The 24,251-nt window shown below is 40.3% G+C and overlaps 1 protein-coding gene and 1 long non-coding RNA gene across 5 annotated transcripts in view; one reads left to right on the forward strand and one right to left on the reverse strand.

Moving 5' to 3' along the window:
* The window catches only part of LOC139812787 (uncharacterized), a 48,063-nt gene extending 35,139 nt beyond the window's left edge, over positions 1-12,924 (reverse strand). For both annotated transcript variants that reach the window (XR_011731936.1, XR_011731937.1), the window contains exons 1-2: positions 12,606-12,924; positions 12,018-12,157 (exon numbers count right to left, since the gene is read on the reverse strand). This is a non-coding gene — a long non-coding RNA (uncharacterized lncRNA). The remainder of the gene's footprint in view (positions 1-12,017; positions 12,158-12,605) is intronic.
* Positions 5,398-12,358, forward strand: LOC139812785 (uncharacterized). Of its 3 annotated transcripts, XM_071777878.1 has the most exons (7): positions 5,398-5,470; positions 7,884-8,111; positions 8,340-8,572; positions 8,659-8,767; positions 8,914-9,141; positions 9,227-9,686; positions 10,162-12,354. In XM_071777878.1, the coding sequence occupies exons 2-6, from the start codon at positions 8,007-8,009 to the stop codon at positions 9,683-9,685; spliced, it is 1,134 nt and encodes a 377-aa protein (XP_071633979.1). In that variant the 5' UTR covers positions 5,398-5,470; positions 7,884-8,006; the 3' UTR covers position 9,686; positions 10,162-12,354. The 3 variants fall into 3 exon arrangements, with proteins under 3 accessions (XP_071633979.1, XP_071633980.1, XP_071633978.1); XM_071777879.1 differs by having other exon boundaries at positions 8,926-9,141; positions 9,227-12,358; XM_071777877.1 differs by having other exon boundaries at positions 9,227-12,356.
* Positions 12,925-24,251: the final 11,327 nt, after the last annotated feature.

The following is a 24,251-nucleotide window of genomic DNA, read 5'->3' on the forward strand; positions in this document are numbered from 1 at the left end:
AACTTCGTGCTTTATGGTGCGTATAGTGTATTGCTGAGAGCTTCCTCCCGCCCACTAACGCCCACGAATCGTCGCGGGCGGAAAGCAAGTGAAACGTTTTTCTACCCTTACGCGATCTTCTCTATTCGAGGGGTTTTTATTACCTACGGTTATTCGAAGATCGCGCTCTCGCCGGCTCGGGCACCCCCGTAACACCCACTTCCCTTCTAGCTTGGATATGGGACACCGCGGACCGTAAGAAGTTAAACGGACGTATTATTTTCTGGAAAGGACACACGCGCCCGCGCGCGAGACTTGGTCATGGCGAACACGTGCGGCGTGTGTGTAAAACAAAACGGGCGCGTGCAGCCTACGGCGTCGTTCTCGAAAATTATGCGCGCGATAACGGAGTGTGAACAAGCGATAACTATGACGTCGCTTCAAGTGCACGCAAACCATGCGATCGAGGCTACAAAGCCGCTCGACTACAAAGGCTACGCTTCATTGTTATGCAAATTTAAATTATAATTACCATGGCTTTACTAGAAGCTGAATAACTTTTCTAACAAACTCTAAATATCTCCTACGTTAAGTTTAATTTAGTCCGCTTTCAACGCGCACTTCGAGGAATATACAATCAATTACATTACGTAGTTTCACGTAGACTATTAAATACTCTTCAATTTTATCGTACATTTTCGCTTTGATCGACATTCTTTAAATTTTATATAGTCATAAATATTACTTTATAACTAGTGTATTAATATTTTACTTATTTTCTTCTTTCAATATCATTAATATTTTTAATTAATGTATTAAATGTAATTAGTTTAAAATATACATATATTTAATGTAACATCCATATAATATCATATACAATCTGATTTGTTGAAATATTCGATATTATACGTAACAATTTAAATTTAGACAATAATTTCCATGTATATTGCAATTCGCGCGATATTCAAGACATCCGAGATATCCAAGAAGGATATCAGTTCAGTTACCTTGTTTCATTTACCTTGCACGCTTTGCTTTGGTGCCTTGCTATTTGCGATTCCGTTTTATTGCTCGATCTGCCATAAACGGAAACGGCGCGGTACCTCGTAAAAGATACGAGAGTCGCACGTCTACGGAAACTGGCATGCGCCCATGCTCGGACAAAATCATTCGGAACCAGAACGGCTTTACAGCATCACGAATCGCTCCGAAATTGGCTGTATACTCAAACGAGATTCTGGTAACGACACGATCACGCCAATCGCGAGTACGTCTAATGGCGATGTTGGCTGACAATTAGTGTTTTATTCTGAAAAAAAGAAGATCGCTTATTGCTACACTCGTTCAATAAACTCATGATATATTTCATCCGGACGCGATATTGTTTCGCGGTAGAAACATATCTTCGAGATATGCAAATCGCGAATCGTAAATGTTATTACAAAGATAATCATCAAAAGAAACATCTTCAACGTGAATTTATGCGTGTAAATCTGATAATCGTTTTGACGACGATATCGTTCGTTTAAATTGTCGTCGCCCAACATCAATCTATCGACCGGAGCACGACAGGAAACCAGGTGGGCCAAGCCGCAAGTGCTGCTCCAACATTTTTAATGAACCACCAGTGGTGATCTGGACAGTGTTTCTGTTGGCGACAGTTGGCGTTCTTTGTGTCGGACGAAGCGGGAGAAACTACAGGCGGAACTTTCCAGCGGTGGCGGTTTCGAGACCCGTTTCCAACTAACCGGCAGACTTCTGGACGGCAAGTGGAGACTTGTAAGGGGACACCGAGCCAACGGGATCGACAACAAACAGGAACTGCAAAGGGCGGTACAGTTATCGGGTTACCGGCGCAGCTTAGCTTGATATGGCTGATTCATTGGCGGAAGTCGATTAGTCTCAACCTCATACCGTAATCATAAAAATCACGACTCACGACGACAGATGTCCCGATTTTTATGTCACCGAATTCGTGAATATATATTGTCGCACTTCATGAAGTAACGCGTTTTGTAAGATTTTTAACAGGAAGAATAAAACATATTTTCGAATAGGAAGAATAAAACATTATATTCGAAGCTTCGACTTCCTTGCCTCGTGCACGTTTTGCCAACGATTTTCGTACAACCTATAATTCCGTATCGGGCCTGCCGCGGGGATTTGCACGGGATTCCGGAATTATCCCGGTGGCTGAGGGGGATGATCCTAAGTAAACACGCGTGCGGCCACACGACTCACGTCCCCACCATGCTGCGACGGAGTTTCTTCGTGCTCGCACAATTCCTTCGAAGCAACCACCAAGCGAATGGGAAGGGGGGGGGAGGAAAGCGACAATGACCGGTGTTGTTGTACAAGGGCAGCAGATCGGTCCTTCGATTCGCAGAAAGAAGAATGAGAATTCGTGTGTAAGAGTGGAAAAGGTGCTACCTCCAAGCGGCCTCCGCGTTTTCGTCGCGCACCGAACGCGTCCCTTCATGAGACGTGTTATGTCACGAACTGTCTCTTTTAAAACCCACCGACAAGTCCCTGGACGACGAAAGCAGAGCAGTGACGGTTGCAGCTTGCTGGAAATGATGGATGAGACAAGTTGATCGCGACGAGGAGCGCATAACACTTCATACTTGAGATTTGCAAAATTAATGCATTTTAACTTGACGCGTTTATTATTTTGTTTAATATAACGAATACAAAACTATCGAAATTATTATTATCTTACTATCGATATCAGTTTTACTAAATTTTTTTATCCTTTCTACATATAATGATATGCAAATAATGTATGCTCATATAATTTAAGCAAAATTGACTTTAATACTTTTGAAGATTGTTACTTTCTACGCGCAGCTGATGCTGGACACTCTAATACGCTCAAGGTAAATGTGGTTTGTGGTCAGAAGGATCACTTGCTCTCGATACGACACTGCATCTTCAGTCGTAAACGATAATAGCGACAATCTACGCGCCATAACGGATGCTCATCATTACTTCGAAATTGCAGTTCTCACTCGCAAACGTGACCAATTGTGTGCACAAAAAGCGCTTAAGTGTATTGTTTTACGTTCTTTATTTGGGCGAACGACGCTCCCATTGTGCACTTTTGATAGAAAAATGTACGCGATCACGTAAAAGTAATAATGGATAAATGCATCAGCCACATGTAACTATTATATTAAAGTCAGTTCTGTGAAGCTCCTTCATAAGAGTTAGAAGGAGTCGTTTCTGAAAAATTAAAAATCGCACCTCACAGTTAGCGAGAGACAGTAGTGCGATTTTTTGCGATCACGCGATCTGAGACTCTCGCGCGTCTTGATTCTTCGAGTGTTCCCGGAGAGTGGACGAATACGTTTAAAAGGAGATCAGGTAAGACCAGTTGGAAACGTAGAAACGACACGCGGCTCGTCGGGAATCACAGTGAGAGAACATTCGTCATTATTACCATTGACCGTTGGTCCCTAGGGTCTACCCATTCGGGTTCCACAGGAAGTAGGCCGGTCGGATCAAGGATCAGGCTGCCCTTTTCCATTTTGAGACGGCCCATTCAGGTGTAATGGTCAGTTAAAGACTATCCAAACAGAGGATACCACCGGTTTCGTTCGATGAACTTCCGAGTCTTCCTTTTTTCTCATGACCGAGTGTCTTCAGGTTCGAAGTCTTCCGCTTGAAGAATCGAATCCTTTGTTCGCACATTGAACTGACAGTCATCGAATTAGTTAATTTGAAATTTAGTTTTTAATCTTTCAGAAAAATAATAATAATATAAGATTCGTTAAGTTTAGTATCTATTTATTCTTGAAAAAATTCCGAGTCGATCTTTTCTTTAGTATGCAGATTGTTTCCATTCGCATCTTTTTTAAATATATATTTAACAAAATGTATATTTTGTTCATTTTTTATTCGATCAACTTTTCTACCAGAATTCGCGAATAGTTAACCGAGATCTACGCGAATAACTGAGACGAGCCCACCCGCGGTTGCCTAAATAGAGGAATCATCTCAAGTATATTTATCCACGTGATCGTCGAATAACAAACGTCGAAATCCTTAAATCCTAAATCAACCTGGCACGAGTCGAAACTGAAAGCAGACTGCAAACAAACGGCGGCAGTCGAACCGTGGAAGACTCGTTCAATGTGGCGAAAGTCAAATATTAGGTCACGAAATAAGACGTGCTTAGTGTTCGGGCGAGTTAAGCGATTTCACGGTAGTGCTCCCCCCAAGCAATTTTCAATAATTTCCGGCACTTTATACAATTATGATATTTCCTGTTATATTTAAATTAAATGGTAATGAAAGATTTTCTTTTGTTAATTTATCTTTCAAGATAACAGTAAAATTACTGCAGTGTAAAAAAACAACGTTAGCAATCGCACGTATATTCATTCATTATAAAAAAATTTGCATGATACAACGTGTCGTTTGATTCGCTGCTCGAAACGTTTCTTCATCGAAATCGTAAAAAATGCTTTTCGCGTGGTTCTTGACTCTCTTCTTATCTCAACCCGTGCTAAGATGCCCGAGCTAAGGCAGTAGCGGCAATGACGAAGACCAGAAAACGAAGAAACTGAAAACAAGACAATGACCGCTGTTCAAACATGTTCGGACTTCAAACGACCGCCGGCGTATCTCTCGATGCGGCTGCACGTGCATTAGCGGTTCGCAACGGCGAAGGAAAGTGCGCCTCCATAGTGTCGTATCCTTTCGAGCTTCGGCCGAAGAACATCCGGCATCGTAGTTAATAAAATATTTGGGAAGGATGCTACGGAACGGTGCAGACGCGGCGAAGCCTTTCATTTGTAAGGACATGCCGAAATTAGTGTATCGGAAGCAACAACGAGAGATACATGGTAAAAGGAGAATATTTTGCTAGGATCAAACCGCAGCGCGAACGTCCAAACACTGGCCTTGCAAGCTGCGTTTTTAACCCTAACATATAGAATTATATATCTGTAGTTTGCTGAAAGAGACTTCCTTAAATTGTGTGTGTGTGTATGTGGTTTGGAGTATATGTTCCTACTTATATTTCTTCTATATCATAGTAGAGTTCCTATAATAAGAGTTAGGACACCATTAAGGTCAATCCAGACAAACTTGCATAACGCATAAACATAAGCATAAGAGAATTGATTGGTCCATATGCATGTGCATAAGGAAATAGACTAATGGTTTCTTTATGCATATGGTTATGCACCTATGCAAGTTTGTCTGGATAGACCTTTATGTCTCATTCCCATTAACTTCTTGTCTATAAATGGTGGGCCAATCAAAAATCGAACTTGCGATGTCCTAACTTTTATTATAGGAACTCGATATCATAGGGGAGATGAAGGAGAGTTGCCATTGAGTTGGTATCGGTAGTGAGTTGGAACAGAGTTATTTTCTTTTAATAGTTGGTAGTATACTTTTGACCAGAATACAGTTGATCATCTTCGATGTAACACGTCAGAAGACTTTGTTGACTACGTTGTAAAGAACTCAGTTTTAAATCAAGGTAATTAATACTATTTTTTACTTTTGAAAATAATTATTTTCCTATATTTAATATTCGTGATATCTCTTTTGATGGCTACATTTCAGAAGAACCTTATTCAACACTTTCTAATATGTAGTTCTTATGGCTCGTCTACAATAGTCGTAAGGTGCTTTTATATGGGAGCGTCGAACGTCGAGCGTCAATATCCTTGCGTAGATGTCTAAACATGCAGATCGTGATTTCAGCTCAAGATGCTGAAAAAAGTGGCTACTGACTAGAATTAGCGTGAAGGCGCTGAAATCTGCACGTTTAGACATCTGCACATGGGTGCTGTGCACGTGTTTGACGCTTGACGCTCGACGCTTGATACTACCATGTAATTGCATCTTAACTTAAGACGTAAGCAGTTAAGCAATTGACCAATCACAGTAAATTATTCTTCAATTGTAAAAATCATATTAGTCAATAGCTTACTGCATACTCGCTTGCGGCTATTGTAGACGAGCCATTAAGCTTTATAGTACAAAAAAATCTGATTTTAATCTTTAACTTAAAAGTTTTAACAATTGTTTTAATTTAAAGAAGGGAGAGTTGGGACATTGAATTGAGGGAGAACTAAGGAGAGACGTCCCAGCTATTTTATTTCTTTAGCTAAATTTATTTTAATTTTTGTGAAAATAGAGAAAGAGAGAGAGAGAGAGAGAGAGAATAACTATTATTTGTTTTTGTGCTACTTTCAAATTTTATTTTCTCATTATGAATATATTAAATTATTAGAATATAAGAAATGTTTAATACTTTATTTTAATACTTATATTGCTGAACTATGATTCATGGATGATGCATAATTATCATAAATTTTAGTGCTAATATTAAAAGAAATGTATGCGTTAAAAATCATAGTACAATTATATATTTCTATTATTTTGTCCCAAGTCTCCCTGATATGGGGGGAATTAGAACAAAATTTAATTTTACCATTTATTTTATTGTATTCTTATTTATTAAGAAAGTTCTACGACTCGAAATATATAAAAATTACCTCTGAATACAATAAGAAATAAATTCCACTTGTTGGGGATAAAATTTTGAAAAACAAAAGCTACAAAACAAAATGTCAAAATTGTCTCCTCTACAATCTCCCCTACAAATTGTACATTTTATTTTTCTCTAATTTAGTGGAATTTATAGTGAGTCTGGTTATCACTTTTCGAACTTCTTTTTATAAGGGAACTTAACACTTTGAGAGTCTTTTAATATTTTTTTTAATGATCGTGACGACTTTTATTAATCACGAGCTCAGCGTCCAGCTGGAATACGCCGCACGCGCTTTCAACGGGCAGCTGGCACAGTGTCGAACACGTTGTTGAATTTTATCGCGCGCGTACGATTTTATTTTTAAGTCGGTCCCAAAAGTGGCGACGCGCATATCTGCATACGCCGAAGATTCATCCACCGAGTTGACTGACGAGCGCCGCCCTCCCCTAATCGTTCGATCGCCAAAAAATTTACAAAAAAGGCGCCACGCCGTGCGCGAGGACGACAGGGGACGGAGAAGAGAAAGGGACCAGGTTACGGAGGAGAGTCCCAAGAAACAAACTGAGACGAAACTCTCCCTCCGTACCCGGGCACCGCCCTTGCACTCCACCCATCCATCTCCGGCGTGCATATATTTTTGGGCGGCTAGTTTTTCCCCCGAGGGAGATTTATCATGTCCCTACGCCTCTTCTCTCGCGGGCTGCTCCATCAGTGCCCGACGTGTGGCAGGGAATAATTGGCAGAGCGGAGGAGTGGCCACATCGTACTTCAGAAACTACTTCGGAGATAGCTCGTGGGAGCAGAGTAGCTCAGTTACGGAGAAAACGATAATTCCCGCAAATATAGATAAAGTAATCTGCGAAGCCGAAAATTGCGTATTTGATATTTGCATGTTAATTTAAGTATATTTTTATGCAAACTTTTATGCTAATATTATCGTGTCGTAAATAATGAAAAAATCAGATTTTTTTGGAGACAAAATTTTTTCACTCATTTGTTAAATAATAAAGAATTAGTCTAAAGAAAGTGCAATGATTAAAAGAGACGTCAAAAAAAAAATTTGAGAAATTTATATTTCTCAGATTTCTTACTAAATTTTTGCTCATGCAAATACGGATAAGTAAAACCTCTCAATAGTTATCATCTTCAGACTCGATAGTTTTTCAATGGTCCCAATAGTCTACGCATGCGTCATTTAAGGAATATAGGATCAATAGAGATAAGAGTGGAAATCAGACTATTCTGAGGCTAGGTTACATGGAAGAAAAACTATTGAGAGGCGACAGACACTTCAGGGGCGGCTATTGAGAAGTTTTACTGTAGCCAGATATTAAATTGTTCATCTCTTTTCTGAAATATCTATAACTTTCTCCTTCGGAAACGCGTTGAACAGGGCAAGAGAATTGTCAATACGGCATTGTCTGCTACGGTGAATAATAAATATCACGAGGTCGTTACAAAGGCGCTCGAGCGAGCAGTCATTCGATATTAGTTCGCTTGAATACATCATCTAGAAATGTCGCAAGAAACCAAAAAGGAGCCGAATCGGAATATGGCCATGGCAGAATTTGCTGAAGAATTTACCCGATTAATCATTCGTCATACGAGAATTTCAGTGAACGTAAGTATTTGCTCGATTAAAAATCATTATTCTACACGAGAGGAAAATATAGTCGATATGAGAGAGTGTGTCAATATGCATGGCTGTTATTCTATTTGTACATGTTTACACGTACGTATGCGTGTTTAACGAGTACAAGTTATCGCAAATACGGTGAAAATTTTCATATAATCTCGTATTCGTATAATCTTTCATATAATCTCGATGATTATTACGCGTGCCTTTCAGGACGATCTATCGAAAAATGCTCCCTTGCTTTTAACCAGTGGAGATCTAGTGTACACCATGCATCATGTGCTTCATGCACTCAATATAAAGGGCTTCTATAGTGAGGCTGAGAAGATTGAGAGTATTAAAAGAGAAATGTATTTATTAAAAACATCCAATGGCGCAAATGCTGCTGATATTCCAGAAACATCGGTCGTTACACATAACAAACACGAACCAGATATTGAGAAAACGTACACGTTATTTTGAAACTTTAGTTTATGGCCTAACGGTTATTTATAAATATATATTTCTTATAACGACAGTGTGTTATGTTTAGGTCTCAAGATGCTTTTACGGATGATGAGGCTTCTGTTTTTTCTGACATCTCAAAAGCTAGTAAAGAGGAACAAGAGAATTCTGTCAGTACATTGCAAAACGGTAAAAAGGTAAATTTCGTTATTTTTTTTTTTAACTGTTATCCATTGCTATTAATTAATGAGTAATTTGACTTTCAAGTACATAGCTGGCAAATTAATTCTGATCATTTGGTTGTCTAGCATGTTACTAATTTCAATTTATTATTTATCTACAGTTTATTTCACAGTCGAATCCTGTGATCTGCATTAGCAACATTAGCAGATCTGATACTTTTGTTCGCGAAGAAAGCCAACAAGTCAACGCCGAAGACCAGGAAGATGTTTTTGAAGATGTTGCAAATGGTGTTGAAATGGATGATTTATCAAGTGATAATTTTCAAACATTAGTGAGCGAATTACAACAGTCCACTAGGGACATCATGGTGAAGCTGAGAAATTTAGAAGTATAATTCAGAAATATAAATTTAAGATAAGATATCTGTATAACAAAATATATATTATTTGTGCGTGCATTTATTTATTTTACAGCGATTGCCGCAATTGATAAGATCAAAAAAAGTTACAGCAAAACTTCATCAACCACCTGTGCCTAGTGGTCATTCTAGTCCCCATCGTAGTTCAATTATAAACAAAACAAAGGTGCTACCTAACATTTGCAGGTCAAGTTCTGCCTTCCCTAAAATGCCAACATCTCCTAAGTTGCTTACAACAGAAAGTGGAAATATTTCTGCGAGACGTAAAAGTACTGGCGGAATCGGGACTAAAGCATCTATTGGAAAATCTAACAAATCCAAATTGGATTATTCGATTACCCAAAATGGGTCATCAAATCTAACATTATTAGCACATAACAAGGTATCACCAGGTTCATCTGTTGAATTTCAACCTAAGGTTACGAAAAATCCGAAATACGCCCATGTTCAAAGCACTATACCAAAAGCAATCAGTCAGAAGAAAAAGATGCATGATGATAAGACATCAAAATAAAGTAATTAAAATGATTATATATTTATATATTAAAAAACAATTTTAGTGTGAAATATATTTATGCGTTATACCATGCATGAATGCATGTATTTGCTTAATGATTTGTGTTCACAAACTTATATATTTATAAAATTGTTTAATGTGTTACTTATATATATTTATTGTTACTTATTATTTATGCAATTTTTTGTTAGAAATTTGGAAGACTTGTAAAAATTGATGAAACAGTATGGCATGTATTTTTTAAATGCTAAGAACATATTGTCTTTATTATTTAATATTTACTTTATTAATATGCCTTTATTGTTAAATATTATTATATTATTGGTAAATTTTTACACATTACGAGTTTGTTATATTTAAATTTTATAAATATTAATGTAAGTCATTAAGTAAATACCTTCACTTATACGTGACGTTTAGCAGTCTGGTGCGTCTACCGTATGATTTCTAGCGCATGCATTTGTCTGTTATAGGTTAACTTCTGATATGAATTTTTGTTTACTTTGCTATTGCTAAATATCGAACACTTTATATATTCTAAACGTAGCGGCTGTGTGAAAAGAGAGTGCAACGGAAATTGTTAAACTGATCTCCGTCAAATTTGATTTAAAACGTCGTCGCAAGAACAAACGCGCGAATTTCTACGATGTAATTTTCGAATGTGAGACTTTCTCTCGTCATAATTTTTATCTCGTACAAAAAAATCCAAAAATATAATTATTTTATATTCGTACATCAAAAAAGAATTATTGAAATGTTCTTAAATATTAAATTACCATTTTTGCCGATTTGAACGAAGTTCTTTTGGAAAATCAATTAAAGCTTTTAATTAAAATACAAAATTAATTTAATTCAATACTTCGTTTCTTTCATCTCGGAAGGGTTAATACGGAATTCTCCCTTCGCTCACTGCGTGAGACAGAGATAGCAAAATAACTATTAGTATTCCGGTCTTTAATTATAAAAATCGTGTAGGCGGTGCTTTGGCACCGTGAGCCTTCATCAATCATCCGTCAATCCACGTCCACGAAAACGATTCTTCTAGATTACACGATCTTTGCCCTTGAAAGGCAGACCTTCGTTACTAGGAAGCAGGTAATCTTGAAGCTCGTAATTAGTGCTCATCGGGTGAAGACTATATCTCGTAGCTTTCGTGGCACTCGTTCGTTACGTTAACGTATAGAAACCGCGTAATTCTATATATTATTTTATTTTAATGAATTCATTTCCATCAGAAATCCATTCCTCCGTCATCCGTCTCACAACGCGGTCTCACCGCGGATGCGGTAGCAAACTGCATCTGTCCTTAAGTGCACTCTCGGCGAAACACTCTTCAGTTTAAAAAGTGTTTCACTTGTTGACGTGTCAGCCGAGCCACTCACCCGGCGGACTCCGAGGAGCAGTCCCATCAACGACAGCGATTAGCCCCCACGATTCGCCTTAATGGCTGCCCGATCGTCCGTTCGCTTCCATCCGTTTCTCTTTTCGACGTTATTAAGTAGGCGCGAAAATGCAAAGTGAAACGGGACAGGAGGGGGACATCGTCGATCCTCCGCGTCTCGTCTCCGTCACGATATAATCGTGAGTCGCACGACCGTATTTTATTTTTCCATTTTTATGACGCCGTTCCTCGAAGTTTTATCACGGCATATTAATGGAGGAGGAGTACACCCAACGAAAATTATATTTACAAGCGTTCGTTAGAGCTTTCGTACGGTAACAAACGGATAATTATGTGTCACCGGTCGATAAATTTATTCGATAAATAAATGAGCGATATATAAACTCGTGTTTTATATTTAATTGTAAAATTATAGGATACGTCAATGTGTGCGTTTCCGATTGCAACGATAGCAATTAGCTTTCATGAGCGCCTCTGTATACGAGCGACTAGCTTCCATATATGCTTAAAACATTGAAAATGTATAGCCCCAAACTATATATATAAAAAAATGAATTTTAAAATAGAACGAACAAAAAGAAATTGATAAATGCGAATTCATCAATAATACATACGTCGCCGGTACCATCTTTATTATCGTGATTCAAGGGCTGATATGGCCATGACCGTGGGCACAGCTGCCACTTTGCCGAGAAACGAATTTGTAGCTGTGCGCGCTCCATCTTTTTGTCTCATCGAATCACTTCCTGGCTCCCCCCTTCCCCTTTCTCGTTCTTTCGTTCTGCTGTAGCCCGAACAAGCCCATTTTTGGCTCGTACGTCCGTAGACGTGCGCATACGTGTGTGCATACGTGTGCGCAGCGAAGGACGTTTCTGCGGACAAACCGATTTGGCGTGCAAAAACGGATCGCATCTTTTTAAAACATACTTGAGGGCCGAAGAAGCGTCCGCAATTTCCGCCTGATGGGGTGCACAGGTGTGCGCGCGTGTGCGTGTGCATTCTTTTGTCGGCGCGTCGCGCTAACAACGGTCCTCCTTCCGCACTGCGTGGTCACGCAATGACAAATCCTATAAATCATAAAACAAACCACGCGTTTAGCCTCCGCGCTGTAGCGTAACGCGGCCGAAAAATTCCCTCTCGTCCGAAGGTACTAAATTACTCTTTTTTCGACGAACGCGTCTTCGATGCACTTGAATTTATAATAACATAAAAAGTGTACTCCTCAACAAAATTGAAGAGGCTATGAAAGCAAAGTATTTAAGCCTTAAAATAATCTTTTATTATTCTTCGTATGGTATTGTAAATTCGTATTTTGTCGTGTCCATCGATTCGAAGAAGTCCTTTCATTTTATTTTAAGAAACGTAATAAGATATCGTAAAAATAATTGTATATTTAAATTATGTTTAATTGTGTATTTAAATCGTGCGAAATTATTAAAGATTACTTTTTATGAATAATATGAATAATCTTTGCAGATTTATATAATCTTCGTAAACGTATCGGTTCTTGCTTACTGAAAACAGTCATTTTCTTCAAGATTAATATTCCCTTTTATTCGTAACATCGCCGGCCCTTAAATAAAGCTGTCACACCGCCTTGGGATGAATTGCACCTCCGTTGCAGTAACCGCGCAATGAGGCTGGCAAAGCGGACGCGGTGGTTCACAAGCGCGTAATCGCGTTTGCATGCAAAGTCACTCACGCGACCGACTCGACGGCGCGCGGCGGCGTCGGCGACGGCAACGGCGGCGCGAGTCTGCAATTTCGTGGACTCGCTCGAAAACCGGCCACCCCGACACCTGTTGTCGAAGTATACGCTTGATGATTCCCTATGCTAAGCTCGCGACGTGGCAAAAAGTCGGCCAGTCGGGCTCGTTGCGGGGCCCTGGGGGCGATCGGAAGCGGCACGGGGCGAGCGAAAGGGGGGCAGACTATGGGCGTTCTTTCCCCACCTCGTTGGAGCCCTACTCGATTCTTACGTGTTCGTAAAAGTATCGACTTGAAGGGGAAAGAGGGGGGGATGATTACGCGCGTCTTTTTAACACAAAAGGCTCGAAAACCAACACCGAAATACGACGAGCAGCGGCGCGCCCTGTAATCGACAACGTCCCAGACCCGGGCTCTCCCTTCGTGATGAGACAACCATTTTCAAAATTGCGATAGTCGCCTGCAAATAAGGCGAGAGATGGGCACCGCAGCCGGACGTTGTAGCTAACCGAGGGCCCTGGGCCTCTCGTGGCCGAGTTATTATTTGTTTTTGCCCCGGGGGACCATCACGGTGCTTATCGAGTCACCGTTTGCTTCAGCTGCAACGGAACGTTACGCCCAGTTTCGGAAAAAAAAAACAAGAAAAATCGTCCGTCCCGTTGGACAACATACACGTGTGGGAGTCGCAATTTTCGTCGCCCAAAGTATGATAATACATCTTTTGCGTTTCAAAGGTATTGACTGACATATCGATTAAAACTTTTTTATATTCTTCTCATGAGAATCAGAAGACATATACAAATAGGTATATATTTTAAGTAAGATGATTTCATTCTCTATCATATACTCCACTTTGTATTGTATGATCTGTAAACGCATTCGAGAATCTGTTACATTGTCGAGAATTATGTTTGAAAGCAGAGATTGCAGAAGAAAATCACCCGGCATTCCTTCATCATTGATCTTAGCAAGTTTGTAATCCACTGGTCGATCAAACCGCTAGTTATGATACATCGCGCAAACTATACTAGAGCGATACGAAAAAAATGACGTAGGCGCGAATCGAGCAAAATTGGCGAGGAACCATTCAAGACTTGGATTCGGCTGCAATCTCTGCTCCGGGGCATTGGCGGCTCTCGAGCGATAATTGATATCACCTGCCATGTAAATATCGGGTATCGTCGTTTGCCGAACCTGTCGGCGGAAAAAGGGGCCAGGGCAAAAGGAATTGTCGAACGCAACCGCCGGTGAGATAATTACGTGTTGGTTTTAGAAAAGGGGGAAGCACCGGTTAATTCCACGCTTCGTGGTCCGCGCAAAAAGCCGCCTGCGGCCACGAGTTCCTCTGTTCAAATTAGGCGACGCGCAGTGTGAGAATCTCAGCTAGAACCAGAACGCAGATCGAATTCTAGACTTCCAAATGTGTCAGTATTGTAGAAAGATGTGGAATGTTAGGCGAACGAATATAACCGCTAAATTCAATAACAAATTAATATCTTTATATATAATTATCTCCATGTATGTAATTATTATATGCAGATACATGTTTCAAAATATTAAAATTATCGTTATAAAATATTGCTACCTATACATTTAAATATAGTGTTAGCACATAATCTTTTTCGCTCGCAGTTTTATATCCATTTTGTGTTATTTTATCATTGAAAATCATCTCGATCTTATAGAATAGCGCGGTTTGGTCGACCATTGTAAACTTTCGGCTGGCCAATGATTTGTGTGCCAGTCCGATAAAGACCGGCGAACGCCTACCGTTTTGTAGTTCCGGCGTTCTTATGTTGTGCATAACACCTCGGCCGTGAGCCGCTTAGCACCTCGGACGCCATACGGTTTAAGACAGTTCGCATATCTCGATCTCGCTCTCAACACCTTCCTTATCGATGATTCCTTTTATGCTCCCGTAATGACACGCTTCTCGGCATGCCTGCGGTGGCGGATGCTGTTAAAAAATAGACAGAAAGGAAGCACGACGTTTGTTTAGCAACACGATAGTTTCAGCAGGGAGTAGAAGGTAAGAGAGATCGGTATCAAGTCCTTTCGATTTATTCCGAGAACGCTAATGTTGAAGAAGCGGAGCAAAGAGCAACGTATTTTCAATTTTTATGCAAAAATGCTTCAACAAAAAATATATGTAGTATTTTGAATGATTCTTCTTTTGAATTGCATTTAACATGTTTGCTATACAGAAAAAAGAAGTATCAAATCAACCCATACACTCGTATATACGCAACAATCTATAATCTTGAAATGAGATTTGAGATTATATTGCGTTAAATGAAGAAAACCTGCCTGAATGAGGTCATTTATAAAGTTATACAAAGTTTTATATAGTTCAAAAGAAAAAAATTAAAATTATTATAAGAAGATTATAGATTGTTGCGTAATACATATACGAGTATATAAGTATTGATTCGACCTCCCTCCTCTGTGTAGTTTTAAAATATATACATAAATCCAATAGTTTTTAGAATTTAAAAGATATAGAATCTCAATTTGTTTCTTTTTAGCTGCGTCTATCAATGTATAGAATGATCCAGTAATGATGGGATGCTTAAAATTTTTCTTTGTAAAAATCTAATGCGTCACTTCAGAGCTTCTGTTTTATTCGATTCTTTAAGATTTGACGTTTCGATAATTAGGTAAGCGTCCTTAGATCACAATTATCTATAATTAACGAAACAAAAACGTATTTTAAAGATGCCCATCTAAAAAGCTCCGGAACGAATCTCATCCCACACGTTTTCGCGTATCAAGCTTAGAAATCTTCGATCGACCCCATGTCAAAGCTTAACGTGCAAGTAAGAAATGGTTGAGCGCGAAGGAAAATCCTGTCTGGAGATAGACGCCATGGCTGTCATTTTTGATTTAGGTCTCAGATAGCCGATTCGAAGCGTTGATAACGGAAGAGTTTGAACGGCGGTCTGTAATTAACAATATTAAAGGTAAATTTGCATCGCGGCGGGGGAGGAGCGAGCGACCGCATTGTGCATTCTTGGTAGTCTTGCCACCGTATATGATAAGTTGTAATTAAACTGATTGGCACGTGAGATACGCGTGATGTCGTGAAGAATATGCATTAACACGACGAGATCGGAGGTTATCAAAGAAAGTAGGGAAGTGTTGCGGTACTAGGACATTAGTAGCGATATAATTATCGGGTCTGTAAAGAACGCTATTGATTATTATTGGCGCAAATTGCGCATCTCTGATCGACTTCTTTCGTGGAAGAGCATCATTCGCGAAATCGCGCGGCGAAGATACATGCTTCAAAGATGAATTGCCAAAGTTTTATCGGTCTGGCTCTTCGAGAGAATTAAGAAAGGGCATTAAAATTATTGAAATTTATGTCGCCAGACGGCACGCTCGCTCGTTAGTTTGCCGCGTACATTAACGATCGTCCATAAAGAGTGGCCCTCCGAGCCAGAGACAGCGATCGAGATCGGTCTTCGTTATCTTCTTAAACAAATTGCACTTAACCATTCGTCGCGGAGCGTTGCGCCTACTCTCGAGCGTCAAAAAGTCCACTGTACGCCGCCCTCTTTCTGTCCCCGTTCGCGACGACGCGCCCCTCGGACGCGAAAGGGCGGTCGCGGGAATCGGCGAAGCGTGCTCGTAAAAAACTGCGGGTCCGCTATTTATGGCAGCTTAATTAATTCCTATGTGTTTTCGGCCACTTCCCATGCACAACGCCCCCCCTCCGCGCGTGTCTTTATGGCTCTTCATGAGATATAAATGATCTGATAAAATGTTTAAGCGCCGTCGCGCCCTCCGTCTCCCCATTCGGAACGCTATTATTACAGAAAAACAAAACTGCCTGTAGAAGCCGCGGGAGACGCGCCATAAAGGGTGCATCTCGGCTTTCCGTTCCTCGTCGCTCAGGATATATCTCATGCATATTCATAGTTTAAAGGGGGCATTCTTAGAAGCCGTTGGGACCGAATCGCCGTTCATCTCGCGATACATTCGATTAAAAACGCGGGGAAGGTACCTACTATTTCTGAATACCGCGCGCAACCACGCGAGTTTATTGCCGATGTAACGCGCGGCGTGTGTCGGAGGCCTTCGAGTTGAGTTAAGTTTTCGATTAAGGAAAACGAAATATTGCTTCTCCAGCTCGCCGACGCTTCGGCGCGGCTTTTGGTGCTCGCTCTTGTACTCCGCCAGTATCGATTTACGCGCGTGGTCCACCGTGGTCCATAGTGGTCCACTTAATGAAGAGATACGTTCAACGTAGCGTTCATTTCGCTCACGCGACGAGTGTCGCGAAATCTCGTACGCGCCGGAGGACGCTCTCCCTTAGTCTCGTCTTCGTAAACAGACTCGCAAATCTCTTCTCTTCGTGTTCGAACTCGAAGCGTCATCCATCGAAGCGACGTGACGTCGTCGTCGTCGTTGTCGTCGCGACAACCGCAACAGCCGCGTTCTCTCACATCCGTCGACTGACTTTATTGCGCAATGCTGCGAAGCACGCGCGAAGCAGCAGCGCGCCCGCGCCGGTGTAGGTGAAGGTGCAGCCGAGTCGAGTCCATGAATTCGCATAAAATTAGCATTCTCCGACGCCGTACGTAGCTTCCCACGGTTGCGGCACGCATATAGGTACCTACGAGGCTAGCCTACGTGGAATAATAAGGAGTATCCTCTCGATCGCGCCTCTTCCGCGAATCGCAGACGGACCGTGCAGGATCTACTCGTAGAATGGGGGAAGAGACAGAGAGGGAGAAAGAGAGCGAACGAGGAATTCTCTGTTCGTGTGTGTCGTTTGCCTTCATATCGCTTGCGATAAAGAATCGTAAAGCGTGAGATAATCGATAGGACTCAATAATACACCATTAATCATCAGTATTAATTAAATCGATTGCGCTAGAAATACATATGGATAGTGTCGGCTAATTTATGCCCGTCGAGGCTCTGTTTACGATCGCTTACGCTTTACAGAGAGGGAGAGCGTTTCTACCTGCGGTTCTAAGACCTCGCCTTACCTGTTACCTCTTACCTGTTACCTCCGCATAGGGACACGTGACACACGCGAGTGGCACGCGCGGCGCGCGCTTACCTCTTCCCGATGGCAAAACCAGTTCTCCATAGAATATAGAAATAACGTTCTCTTTTTCGTACGTTTGTCATCGATACTCAATGCGATTCGCACGCGTGTCGCGGAGTCTTATGCATTTTCGACAAAGAAATAAGTTTCGCAAATTATTGAAGATTGAAAGTAGGGAGAGAGGCAACCGACATCAGTAAGATTTTGTGATACTTTAGATCTTGAATCTAGTTGAAAAAATAATTATGTGAATTAAGGAGAGATGGAGTGTTAAAAAATGCACAATATTATACAATCCGCTTACTAATATTGCTAGAGCGTTTGCGAGATCGAATTTAATCTTCTCAGAAGCTAAAGGAGCTTTACGAAGCTTATACGTGATATTGCTTGGAATAAAAACTCTTGCGCCTCTTGGTCGGAATAATGAGAGGTTACAATAACGGATCTATAATTATTGATTCCATCTTGAGCGGATTGCGAAGAGGCGAGAATAAACGGGCATAAATCAACAAAGTCGGGACATCTCTCTGCGATCTATAGACGTCTCCTTGCGATTATGCCATGGCAGTGAACGCCGTCATTCGAAAAAATTCTCCTTTCTCTTCATTTATTTACACTTCGTACGATTCCCATTGTGCAGTATTCAATGATTTTTCAGGATCCACTTGATTTATAGCTTCGACAAAAACAAATAAACATACAGCTCGATACGTTCGCTTATCTCCACCGTATTTTTATCTTGTGGAGAAATGCGCCATTCTGATCGCAGATAACTATACAGATAACGGTGCTAAATATTTTTAAAAGATAGTGGGACACAGGATTTCAAAGTATTATCGGATTTCTTTTCAAACAAAGTGCATTCGGCAGCTATCGAAATCCGGAAAGTTTCGAAACGTTATGACCGTCGCATTCGCAGTTAAAGAAACATTGCAAGAATGGCGCGCATTGTTCCATCGCTTAGTTTCCACAATGGGAAGGATCTGAAGGTTTTCAATACGTATTCTCGAGTAATCCGTACAAAATCTACTTATCTTATATCTTTTGTATTCAAATACTCACAACAGTGTAAATGCACAGCTGACAGTTGACCGCAAAATAAAGATAAAGAAAATATTATCAATATTTTTTGCTATCTTATCTCTCTAGGCTTTAAATATGACTATTTTTTTAAACAAAATTAATTATAATATTGGTTATTGAATGTAACTGTTACGAACAGTTAATTTTCTAAACAGTTTCATGAATGTAATGTTAATAATAGATATAATTACGTTACCTATATGCATATTATGGCAATCGGTGATAGTGCGTTTCAGCCGATAAGCTCATTATTTTCAAAAAAGGTACATCTTGAGCGAAGAATAAGAAGACTAGAAATAAGCGAAATTATCTCGCTGTGTGCTATTACTATGGTCAAGGAGAAGTAATGATAGAGTAATTCAAGATCAATCTCATCGATCAGCGTTCGATCGAATTTCATGGCGTCGCGTGTGATATACATGTTTGTTGCCGGTTCCATTAGCGTAATTTTCATTCGTTTCGTCTCGATCGAAAGATTTCTTCGATGTGCGCGAAACACATCCTGACAACCCACGCACTCACCTCGATACCAATGAAATCCATTGTCGAGCGGTCATGTACCGCGAGATTGAAGGTTATTATTGTTTAATACGGTCAATAAAGCTGCATTATGGTACAACCACAAATATAAGGTTCCATGCGGATCTTAGGCTATACCAGAGGTTCTCACCGGAATGAGAAGGACATTAATTTTATCACCAGAATAAATCGATATTTTTTTGTCAGAAGAATTATTCAATAGAATCAATTATTATTTATAAAATACAGTATATAAAATATAATAGTATATAATAGAAAAACTTTTTAAATATTAATTACATTTATGTAATATGTGAAGTTACAGCTTTAATAGTAGATAGAAGGAGTTAATTTCTGAAAGTCTAAATCCAGAATGTTTTAAAAAAATTAATCGTACACATATATAAGATTATTCTGAGCAAAGGAGACTTTCGCATGTCTTCTTTCTCACGTATCCCTTTGCAAAAAATACGACGAGCGCCACTGCGGTCCGTCCCGCGGCGCTCTCACAGCGAACCCGATCGTGCCTCGAAATAATCAAGATCACATTGGCCCGTCCCGGATCAAAAACATTAATTTTAAATTATCGAGATGGCACCGGTCCACTGTAACGGATAACGTACCGCGACCCCGAAGGCGTTGGTTGCATCGGGTCGATCAATGGCGCCGCTCACCGTGAGAGATTAGGCCGGACCGTGATTACCGGTACATAAATATCAAAAAAAGAAACGGGAGGCGGAATGGGCACCGCGGAGAGAAGGCGGTAAAGGAAAGGCCGCGCCTTGCTTCCAGACGAATTTCACTTTTGATATATTCCCCGTTCGCGCAGTAGTGTCACCTTCAAATTAAAAAACTTTCACGCGACTGGCCGAACTGATCCTCGCGGAATCAGTGCGGATCTTTTATTACATGTCAACGTGATTTCTTCGAGCACAGAAAGATTAATTTATATGCAGTTGTGTGGGGACATAATGAACTTTCCTCGCCTTCTTTATCTATAGTGACACTTTTCATTGAAAAGGGAGATATGTTTAACAAAACAGTAAAATTTTATTAAATTAATTTTTAAATAAATCAGTAAATACTACACAGTTTTACAAATAACGATAATAGATAACGATAATAAATGGTTTATAATTATGTTTGACTTGCGCTGCTAGTCACTATGTAGCATCTTGATAATAGTACTGTGCTTTGGACATTGTAAAGCAATATTGGAACAATATACTCCTATCGACCAACACCATGTTAACAAAGCAAACAGAGAGCCGAAGATACACGAGCTGCGAGTACCGGAGCTTATCTCGTCGAAGCAATTACCAACGGATAGGGACGAAATTAAAGATGCGTATCGACCATCTGCTTAGCACCATCAAATTAACACTTGTTTCAGCCGTCAATTAAACGATTGCTCGATAACGTCCCACTAATTTAACACTTGTGGCCCGGGTACAAATTTCTCTGCTAGATTTCTCTGGCCTTTTGAGAAACGTAATAAGTTCATTGTGCATAAATAAGCATATATTTCGTCCGGTAAAATCGTTTTAGTGGAAAAGCAATTTACATAATATCTTGAAGAAGAAAATATGTTTCATTTAGGCGTAAAGATAAAATAAGCAGAATTATTTAGTTATTTAGATGTAACATTATCGAAATATGTAATTATGATCGTTTTAATAACGTATATACAGAGTGCTGAGATGAGCTTCAATAGCGTCACAGTGATTAAGTATGCAAATAAATTTCTGCGATATTTAATTCGTCGACGCTCGTTAACACCGACTCAAGACAAATTGTTTGCCTAGCATGGGCAAGAACAGGCGCGGAGGTATTTCTAATTATTCCATATGCATAGGTTTAATTAAGGACTCGGTCGCACACACGTATTCGCTTGATAAATAGTCTCGGTGGCGAAGGTTGGCGATCCGGGCATCGATTTATCCTTGGCAGGTAACCATCGCGAAATAACCATTAATTTGAAAGTTTCGACCCAAAGACGCAATTATACAAATTATCGGATCCCGAAGGTCAACTTCGGATGAAAGTCATTACGACGAATTAACCCGTGTTATGATTACTCGTTACATGAACCCTTCCGCATTTCTCTTTCGCTTTTGCGTTTCTACGAAATGTTACTTCGTAAAATGCGAAATAGCCGAAGTTACGTGCATCCGACCAGAGAATTACATCAATTGCAGTTTAAGATGCAAAAACTTAATCCAGAGAACTCCGTTCCGCGATAGGCTCGTCGGCCTTAAAAAGGATTCTTTGCAACCGGCCTTCCTTCGACACTTATCGACGTTCACCGATGATAATCCTCAATAAGGCCGCTCTCGGGTTCCTCCCGGAACACTCGCGCGCAGCAAAAGAAGATCCACGCAACGCGTCGCGTACGGTGCGAGCGCGCGACCCAGTTTCGACGGTGTATCGGTAATTTAAGATCGATAAACCTCAATCTATCGAGCCTATCCAGTTACGTGTGCAGGCTGCTGCCGATGGGATTAAAAGATTCCGCCATTCACGATAATCCTTTCTCGCGCGGCGAAAATAATACGAATGCGGTCGGAACACGACACCGTCGATCGTATATTGAATTTCCTGAATTGGCTTGAATGTGCTTGATATATTCGATAAAAAAGTGGATTAAAAATATTATGTTCCGGGACATTATATGCCGTCAGGCAGATGAGTCGCAGGGTGAATTCTGTAGCCCCCCTTCACTGTCCTCGTACCCCCTTCGATTCACCTTTCGCTCGCGATGATCTTCGCGGTTAAGTTGAAAATCCTCTTTGAAAGCTTTTTCACGGTTTTACGTTTCATAAACACGGCGACGAGGCGGCAGGGCAACGCAAGGAGATCGAGGGAGAAGAGAAAACGCCAGAAACGAAAGGCTTACCATATTTTTCTGACCATGGGACAAATCCCTAAATCTTGTTTACAGGCAAATTCCATAATACGGGACATACGGGATTTAATGCGACTCCGGGCCGATTTCCGCGAAAGTCTTCTCTAAAGTGTAATTTACTACGGAAGGATTATGCGCGACGCGGAATCCATCCAACAAGTAAAGCTCCTCGCCAGACGTCTGCCAAATGCGTTCTTTACGCGTTCACAATATGAGAATTATACCGAAAGCGTAACGGTAATCTCATGATTGAGTGCACGCTGAAAGACATCTTGAAGAAAAATCCATGAAATATTTGCTAATACATCAGATCACGGGGAACGAAACGATCATATGTCTGTAATTGAAATATAATTCGCTTCTCAAATAATTTGATTTATAGAAATCCGCTTTTAAAATTTGCAATTTTCAACGTCGGACCTAGATTCGAAGGGAGATAAAATTTATTTTGCGAAAAATCGGAGACGGGCAATGTAGATTGTGATATCGATTGGATACGACTGAGAAAACACCCTCTCTTTACCCTCTCAGCAGGATGTCTTCTGACCAGCGAAGCGTCTGCTAACAGGATTACTGTGACGCGATTGTATACGCGTCAAGGAAATAGAGCGTCATTGTGGCATTCGGATACACGGATTGGGTGTAGGCCAGACTGAAAATTAGAAACGTGTTCCTTTCATTCGTATGCTAAATATTTCCTTTAAGGAAGGACATCTGCTATCTAGTCTCGTGGGATTTATCAAAGAGATCTCGTGCAGGAAAAGCGCCAAAATTTCCTTATATCCATTTTATTATTTTATTATTTTTTTTTAACGTAGAATATACACATATATAATCGAAATAGGCACATTTTAAAGGTACAGTCAGTATATCGAGAAATAGAGAAAATAAAATTTTTTCTTTTTGGGCCTCAATCTTAATATATACCTAAATAACCAGCAGGGAGAACAGAGTGGTAACAGGATAGTTAACGCAAAGGCAAACACGAATGCGTGTTTAAAAGGTCTAAAATAATTTTCTCATTTTTCTCGCTGACTTAAGCGATTTATCCATTCGATCCTCAGCTCCCCCCTCGTGCTCACTGACGGGCTTCTTCGCAACTAGACACGCCACACGTCGACGCCTACCACCATTAAAGAAACACGTCTGCGTTAGTCGAGCCCAAGCGTGGGGTGATAAAGTGATTTTTCAGCTATGCTACATCGATAGGGGGTGATATGAACGAGCGTCCCCATATGCTGGAACGGAACGAACAGTCGTTCCCTGAGATGTGGATAACCGGTATCTAACACCTCATTTGTTGGTATCTCCCGCTCATTTATAAAAAGGGTTGTACAAATGCACTCAGCGGGTAAAAATACAAACCGGAAATCGTTCGACATTCATCCGTGTCTCGGCCAAGGTACATAGTCGGTCTTATTTTTATCTCAAAGACATTAGAGAGCTCAGAAAACATGTCTAGCTCTCTGTTTGCATGAAATGTTGCCAATTTCTAAAAAAAAAACTATCTTATCTCAAAGTAGTTCTCTTGAAATTTTATGTAATTATTTCTTTTATACATACGTATTACTTATTTGTCGGAATATTTCTTTATTCTCATTTATTACTTCGCCCAAATGGATTATTTACATTATGCGTGTCTATCTTCTCAGCTTTCCCAACTTCTAGCATATTTACATCTATCAATATTTGGCGGCGCGTGTGAATATAAATGTGTTCTTGCCCAATCATCATCTTACACAAATCTGTTCGGTCACGTTCTCGGATTCCGCTCCTTGATTAGGATGGATTTCAGGCATCAGCCAAGGGAGTGACTCCGCCACCCACGTATTCAATTTTCCGAAAAGCTCGGGTGTTTGGTCCATCGCTGCTCGTGAGTCTCACAGTT

This window comes from Temnothorax longispinosus, chromosome 5, assembly GCF_030848805.1.
Source record: "Temnothorax longispinosus isolate EJ_2023e chromosome 5, Tlon_JGU_v1, whole genome shotgun sequence".
NCBI classification, from domain to species: domain Eukaryota; kingdom Metazoa; phylum Arthropoda; class Insecta; order Hymenoptera; family Formicidae; genus Temnothorax; species Temnothorax longispinosus.